The sequence below is a fragment of the Octopus bimaculoides genome, chromosome 3, assembly GCF_001194135.2.
Source record: "Octopus bimaculoides isolate UCB-OBI-ISO-001 chromosome 3, ASM119413v2, whole genome shotgun sequence".
Classification (NCBI taxonomy): Eukaryota; Metazoa; Mollusca; class Cephalopoda; order Octopoda; family Octopodidae; genus Octopus; species Octopus bimaculoides.
The window spans coordinates 35,162,131-35,170,810 of NC_068983.1; the positions used below are offsets into that span (position 1 = coordinate 35,162,131).

General features: G+C 35.6%; 2 protein-coding genes across 2 annotated transcripts in view; one reads left to right on the plus strand and one right to left on the minus strand.

Moving 5' to 3' along the window:
- Window positions 1-7,999, plus strand: part of LOC106877508 (uncharacterized) — a 9,857-nt gene extending 1,858 nt beyond the window's left edge. Inside the window, exons 2-4 of the mRNA XM_014926435.2 lie at window positions 2,496-2,700; window positions 6,539-6,649; window positions 7,644-7,999. Coding sequence (XP_014781921.2) covers window positions 2,496-2,700; window positions 6,539-6,649; window positions 7,644-7,984 — 657 coding nt within the window. The 3' untranslated portion in view covers window positions 7,985-7,999. The remainder of the gene's footprint in view (window positions 1-2,495; window positions 2,701-6,538; window positions 6,650-7,643) is intronic.
- LOC106877509 (uncharacterized) overlaps window positions 1-8,680 on the minus strand; it is a 224,977-nt gene that overhangs the window by 94,786 nt on the left and 121,511 nt on the right. The window lies entirely within an intron of this gene.

Sequence of the window (8,680 nt, forward strand, 5' to 3'; positions counted from 1 at the left end):
CTTACACATATATGTATATATGGGTACAGGACGTCACGAAACGCAAACAACGTGAAATGCGAAGTACGAAAACATAGAATACACGCTCTTTTATGCGAACAACGAAAGAAACAAATGGAAATCAAGAATGTAACATAAAGAATGACCCTTCATCAGTTCTCGGCTGTTTTCCTACTCCATAAAAATGTGCTTTTGAGAAAATAGTTGCTCCCACCAGCCAAAATAAAAATTGGGATTTGCGTGGGATCGAAATTGGTAGCGAAAACAAGACAGTGAAAACAAAAGAAATGAGGGCTGCTAAGCCAAACGATATAAGGTGGTGAACGCTGGAGGAACAAGCTTTTACAGGAGGAAAGATAGAAGAGACAGACAAGAATGCGTCTGGTCTGTGACACAGACTGAAAGAAAAGAAACATGATCAAGTGAAGAAAAGAAATATGTCCGATGGTCACGTGTGAACAACGAGTGAGTAAATGAGGAAGAGAGAGAGAGAGAGGAACAGATAGAAAACGGTGAATGGGGAGAAAAAGGAATTAGAGAATGGATGAGAGAGAAAAAACGAAAGGGTAGGACAATTATCGAAATTTTTCTACCAGTGGGTAGCATGTCAATAGACAACATGTTTTTCATATAAAATTAGTGTACATTTAAACACAAAAGTGGTGATCCTAACCACGGGTTAGAGCAATTTCGAAGGGAATGAAAAATAAAAACATTTACAATATTTACCTCCCGGACCTAAATTTCGACCTTTAATTAACAAATAAAACAATTTGTTAGAAGTTTTCCGCAACGGTAAATATTGTAGATGTTTATATTTTTCCCTCGTTCTGGTCTAACGACTCTCTATGTTTGTTTTTGTTCGGCTTCCTTGTATATATCCACTGTCCTGCTTTTGTCCCCAAATTTTTCCCTCCATAAATCCCAAACTTTATTTTGGTATTTGCGGGAGCAACTGTCTTCGAAGACTTATATTGTCATTCAATGCTCGAAATGAGGAGTAGACAGGCAGCCGACAACTGATGAAGGATCATTCTTTATGTTACTTGTCCTATTTTCAATTTGCTTCTCTCGTTGTTTGCGTATTCAACTCATTTGTTCTCGCATTTCATGTTGTTTACTGTTTGTGACGTCCTGTACCCATATATGCATATGTGTAAAATACATATATATGTATTTGATTTTCGTATATATACATCCATCTATCTTTTCACGTGTGTAGGTGTATGTATATAGGTTTAAGTATATGCGTATGTTTTTTGTCTGTATATATATATATATATATATATATATGTGTGTGTGTGTGTGTGTGTGTGTGTGTGTGTGTGTGTGTGTGTGTGTGTGTGTGTGTAGCCATATACATGTGTATTCCCCCAGAATAAGTTTTTTCCTAAATATACATTTAGAATTATTTCCCCTCCACTATCATTCTCTGGCCCGTAAACAGATTTTTTAAAAAACAAATCCTTGTTATTAGGAATTATTTATCAAGAAGTTTTTTCTAACGGTAGTATGTATTTTTCTTTTTTACTCTCTCAAAACTTTCTTATATTGATATTCACTTTTATTCCTAAATATTTTTCGATGTATATTATCATTCCCTTTGTATTTTTATCACCATCTCTAAAGCTCTCTCATAATTTTATATTTGTACCGATTTCTTTTAGTAAACTATTTATTTTTTTTAATTTTTCACCTCTTTTCATTGCATACTACCCATAACTGTCAATACACAAAAATATTTAAATATAGCTATCATATCCCGCTAGACGCTTATTATTATTATTATAATATTATTTTATTTGTATTCAAATGTATATGCCTGTAGGTGTATACAGTTTTATGTGAGAGCGCGTGCATTTATGTATGTTAGATGTGTGTGTGCATTTTCGTTTATATTTTTCTGTCTCTGATATTTCCTACTTATTTTGAAAATATCCGTTGGCCAAAACAGTTATAGTTCGACACTACATGAGCATGTTCTTATATCTCTTTTTTCCTCTTTCAATTCAATTAAAGAATATCCGGTCGATTTATCCGACATAAGCTCTCTGATTTTCTTTGTAATATTCTTTTGTTAATACCTTTTTGATGATTTTATTCATGTTTTGCGCTGAGGAGAATAGTGATACATAATTAAATTTAATTGGTATTATTATTAATTTAATTTTTCCATGTTTTCTTACATGTTAGTATCATCATTCGAAACGATCGTATGCATAGATTAAAATTTTACAAAAACTTTAAAAATCTTCTCTTCTCCATTTTTTAAAACTGTTAGTTGAATTTATATTAGATTTTATCTTATGAATGCTCATAACAAACTTTTACTCGCTATGTGTGTGTGTGTGTGTGTGTGTGTGTGTGTGTGTGTGTGTGTGTGTGTGTGTGTGTGTGTGTGTGTGTGTGTGTGTGTGTGTGTGTGTGTGTATGTATGTATGTATGTACATGCACTCTGCATGCATATTAACTAATATGCGATAATGTATTTTCAGCTTGAATCAGAGGATTCATATGGAAATAACATTGAGTTGTTTCAAGAATTTGGTAAACTTAAGGACGAAAACTGGAATTTTGCTTGTGTTAATGTACCCAACTACAGTAGAAATTATACTTACCGATTTATTGCTAGAAGAACTTTAGGATTTAATGGCCATATCGCTCTGCTTGATGTTGGTTTCAAAGAAGGATATTGTCAAGGTAAGATTGATTACATCTCTTCTCTACTCTACTCTACTCTACTCTAGGCACTACGCCCGAAACTTTTGGGAGGCGATTAAGTCAATTAGATCGACCCCAGTACGCAATTGGTACTTAATTTATCGACCCCGAAAGGATGAAAGGCAACGTCGACCTCGACTGGATTTGAACTCACAACGTAAAGACAGACGAAATACCGCTAAGTTTTTCGCCCGGCGTGCTAACCTTTCTGTGAGCTCGCCGCCTAGGAAATCCCAGTGAATATTCTTTTCTACTTTAGGTACAAGGCCCGAAATTTTGTGGGGTGGGAGCCAATTGATTTGACCGACCCCACTACGCAGCTGGTACTTAATTCATCGACCCCGAAAGGATGAAAGGCAGAGTCGACCTCAGCAGAATTTGAACTCAGAACGTAAAGACGGACGAAATACTACTATGCATTTCGCCTAGCTTGCTAACGATTCCGTCAGCTCGCTGCCTTAGATTGATTACATCTCTGTCGCATCGATTTATCTATCAGCCTTTCTGTTTATCTAGCTACCTACCAACCAATGTAACTACTTAACTATCTATCACTTAACTTATCCGCCTGTGCAAGTTTATCTACCAATCACTAGCATTTTTTCTGTCTTTTCTGTTTCACATCGGCGTAAAATTGATTTACATTTACTGAAAATTATCTTTCTTGTAATTGACGACAAAACCACAGATATTGTTTGGAACTGAAGTAAGCATAGTTACACATTGAAGTCATGGCAATAAATTAGATACATAAAAAGTTGCAGAAAATGTCAACATTCTTTACATATATTGTTTTATAACTTACGGTATTTTGATTAGGACATTCTTGGTTGCAAATAGACACACAGCATGATTTTAGTAACAACTAAATCTTGTGATAAGCAGTCAGGGAGAGGCAGAGAGAGAGAGAGTGAGAGAGAGAGAGAAAGAGAGAGGAGAGAGAGAGAGAAAGAGAGAGAGAGAGAGAGAAAGAGAGAGAGAGAGGGGGGCGAGGAGAGGGAGAGAGAAAGAGAGAGAGAGTGAGAAAGAAAAAAGTCGAAAAGTGAGCGATGAATGATTTAGAGAGTGGGTAATAAGAATTTCCCTTGTGGTGTAAAAGTTACTTCCGAGAAATAAATTAAGTACTAGGACGGGACAATTAAGTCCAAGTCTACACTTGAAACGCAGCAATAAATTAAACAAATCGAAAATTACAGTGACATGAAATATCATTTTTTTAGATATGTCTTTGTATTATGTTAAGATCATAGCTTAGGTGTTTTGATTGGGACTCTCTTGGTTGTAAATAAACAAGCATCCAGCATGGTTTTAGTACCAACTAAAACTAGTGTTTAGCACAGAGGGAGAGGCAGAGAGAGAGAGAAAGAAAGGGGAGATAGATGATCTGAAAGAAGAGAGAGAGAGAGAGAGAGAGAGAGAGAGAGAGAGAGAGAGAGAGAGAGAGAGAGCGATAAATGATTTAGAGAGTGTAGAAAGAGAATTTACCTGGTGAGGTAAAATTTACTTCCGAGAAACTAAATTCGAAGATGGGACAATTAGGTTCAAATTCTACATTTAAGACACAGGAATAAATTGAATAAATTAAAAGTTGCAGAAACCTGTTATTTATATTTAGATATATATACACGGCAAAGATGACAAGGATGGAGGCATGAATGTAGATGAAAGATGTTACCGCTACTTGGTGGACACTCAAGAAAACAAAGAAGGTTTAAGCGGGAAACCTGCCCGGAAAGTAAACCCAAGTGCAAATGCCCTAACCACCATCAAAGCGAAAAACCGTGGAGGTGAAAGAGCCAAGAAAGAACAACCAAAAGGAGCAAAAACAAAAGATGAAACAGCCAAAGAAAGAAGCAAACCTGACTACCCATATAACAAAAAGAATAAAAATAGACAGCATACACGAATGTGCAAATTCTACTTGAAAGGTGTCTGCTGGTAGGGAGGTGCTAACTGTCGTTTTGCACACCAAAGACCCCCTACACAAACATGAGACAGGGCGGAAACTGCTTACCGAAAGGAAAGGACTACACACCACCTTCCCCAAAACGGAGATACGCAGATGCAGTGCGTGCTACAAACCAGTCCTATCAACATACTGAAAAGGCAGCTGCTGAACAACAGTCATTTTTGTGCATGGCACAAAATATTGCACAGCAGCTGACCTGGCTACATCAGTCTCACAGATGGGACTATCCCCAATTCACAAGACCACCACAGCAAATAGACCCAACGTGGGCACCACTTGCAGCAACACAGATATCACATCGGTGCTCTTACTGAACATCAAAGGATTGTTAACACTTAGTAACAGGACAAAAATTCCTTTCCTGAGAGACCTTGTTGCATTCAATCAAGCCTTATGCATAGCACTTACGGAAACACACCTGAAACCAGATATAGCAAATGCAGAAATACACATGCCACAGTATGATGTATTACGGACTGACAGAAAAGAAAGGAGTCATGATGGAGTTGCTATGTGCATCCGCGAAAACCTCACACACTAGGTCCTTTTGTCACACTCACATTCAGTATATGACACACTAATTGTACATATAAGACAAGTGAAAAACGTCCCATAAATAACAAGTAGAAGTTCGTGACGCATCCAGTAACGGGTCTCTGCCTATATAGGTCGCCCGTACATATCACAAATGTGTGGTCTGTGTAACCAATGATTTTGAATTCTGAATTCAGACGTCTAAAGAAATCTGGTCACCAAATCTCTGATGAGTCATAGACAACTACGCGTCTGAAGGTATGGCCTCCCCTACTGGTCATGTCCACTACTACCAGCTTACCTGCTGGGTCCAAAGAGATAGACCGTATCGTGAAATCTGCACCTTTTCGAAACAACACAGCACATCCTCTTTCCAATTTCAGTTGATTTGGAGATAAATAGATATAATTCTCACCGAAAATGGGTGCGAGTGCTGGTGGACAGGAAACTCTTCTCTCGCTAATGACTCCATATCTCTCTCTAGTGACCTGGGATCGTTTAGTAGGTGGACCTGCTTCTAAGGTGTTCCCAGGTCACATCATGTGAGTAACATCTGTGTATTGAAGTACAATCTGTTATTGCTTTGTAGTTCGTGTTTATGGCAGTGGGTTTTATTTGCCTTCTTCCCCGTCGCCGTCGTCCTGTGGAAAGTCTGAGTGGTTCCAAGTGGGGAGCTGCATGTTTTAGGAAGTCATTGCCTTTTCTTCTGTTGTTGATTGGAAGCTTTCAGTTGCTGTTGGTGGTGATGTGGTGAATCTTTAGTGGGTGGAAAGTTTTTCAATCACTGTTGTGCTACTACTGCTTAATTTGCTGTTCGGTTTTGGTGTTGCTGTTGCGGCCTCATGCTGCCGTTGGTACTACTCATGTTTTGTCCTCTCCATCAAATGGGGGAGTTGTCATCAGCCAATTAATATTTATTTCTGGAGGGACATACTGAAGTAACGGTTATACTTCCATACATGTTCCTCTGCCTGTGTGGGACCCAACCCAACTAACAAAACTGATTGGTGACTTGCATCAGTTTATCATTCATAAAAAAAGTAGCTTTTCTGATTTTTATACTTCTCAGTTTTCTCTTATATCAATTGATTGATAAATGAATCGATTAATAACTTTGACTAACGATTGTTTTAGTCTTTCCTTTCCTCCAAATTTAATATTACACAACGAAAAAGTACTCACTTCAAATTGATCCTATTCTTCTACGCTAATTATCACTGCTTGTGTTTATGTGTTGTGTAAAAATGAAAGCTATACATTATTACTGTTAATATTTTAACATTGAGCTAACGAAGGTTCTCTTTCTCATTAAAGCCAGAAGCATTTCCTGTAACTTCACAAACCCTATGATATGCCAGTACCACAATTTTATGTACAGTAAATGGGAAAGAGTACAATCAGGAAACGTAAGCGGATCAACAAATGGTAAACAAATATTCTGTATTTTAAATTGCATGAAAATTTTGTTATTTCCCGTAAATGTATGTTTGTCAACTGACATGCCTATTCCTATAAATTCAAATGTATAAATCTTACATAAAGCTCTCAAAGGCTTTTGGTAGATATAAAATAAACCAAAGAGATGTTTTGTGTTGAATAACTTTATCTAATCTTTACCATCAACATTATTGTCATACTAGATAGTCTCGGTACAGTATGCACTTAAAAAAACAAAGGCAGGATTTTGTGAAGGATATTATTTTCACTGACAACTTCTGTTATTTACATTTGCTTAGAAACAACAAACAGAAATACAGATGAGCGTAACCGAAATGCATCTTTACAGACAAATATGCACAGTCAAACATATTTGCAAATTCAGCCGCAAGACCTACTTCTTACGCTAAATATTTTTTCTCGTCTTAACGTTTTCTTTAATTTTTAACTAGCAAATTACCTGGGTTTAGGAGTTGATCTAGACAGTGAGATATCATTTTAACAATCAGTGATTTTAGTTGGTATTTATCACACTCAATGTACCGTGTCTATAACTTGACTCTCCTACCTATAATTCGATATCACGCAAAGAATAGATAGAAAAGAGAATTTTGACTGAGTTGATTGGTCATCATTCAACTAGTGAATATAGAAGTAGATTAGTAATTTTTGTCTAATCTATATCATTAACATAATTGTCATGCTAGATAGTCTGGTGCTGAAGGCTAAAATACTAAACTCTCAAATGAGCGAACATACCAAACGATAAACAGTCGCAGCGAATTTAATGTTTCCAAGGGTCGTCTTATTGAATGACGATTTCATTTACACAATCCAAATAGGTTACTGTAATTAGTTGGTGAGGTTGAAATTAATGGTTACATATTTTTATGAAAATATTCTTTTATATTATGAGATGTATTTTGTAACACTAAGTATAAATTCCTTACAAAATAAATATATTTTCAAATTTCTTCTCTAGATGTGTACATGCAAGCTACTTCTATATACAATACTCTTGGTTTGGCATCACCGAGTGAAAACATTACCAGTAGCTGTGTGCAAATTAGATACAAGATAATCGATAGATGTAACCTGACCATTTATAATGCATTGAACAAGAAATTACTTTTCAGTGTGGCGAGTCAAGGTACAACCCCGTGGCTTATATATCAAATATATATTGAGAAAAATACGCCTACCAAATTTATTTTTCTGAAAGACTATGCGCACAATATATTTTACCGACCTACATATTGTTCAGTTCTACTTGATTATATCAACGTCACGAAAAATAAATGTCCAGATTTAGGTAAGTTTTAAAATTTTTTCTGTTTAATTTCTGTTTCTAAATTCAATGCTTTCGTCTTGACTCATATGCTTAAATAGGTTAAGAAGAGAAAATATTTGATTTTTAATTTTCATTCTTACACCAAATATAATCAATCACTATATTAATCTTATACTAGCCTTAATATTCTTCTTGCATATGTCTTGGTGGGAAAGTTCACTTTGGTTTTGATAATGCTTGCCATAATTTGCTAACAAGTTCAGAGAACAGAGCAAGATGTACATTAGCACATTATATCCAAGTTTCTAGAAGCTTAGAACCATTTTTTACCGACAAATCATTTTAATCTGAGGTTTTAACAATCCCAAGTAATTTTTGAATAAGAGCTTGAAATACAGGCTTGTACATTAATGCAAAGCTTATTCTGATATAAATTGTTAACTTTCATAAGTCTCTACAAAAGCAGTAGTTTTGAATTTCAATTCATTCACACATATTCTATCGTCACAAACCACTGAATGTGTTGATATTTGCTACATCTCTCCGGAGTTCCATGTTTTATTTGTTTTCAATAAAAACTTTAAATAACAGTGCTATGTAAATCTTCATTTTCTTTATTGACAAACATTTGTTACCTCTAAAATTGATCTTAAAATCATCAGATATATTATCTAAGTATATATATATTTCTGCTGCTTTTAAATAATATATATATATATATATATATA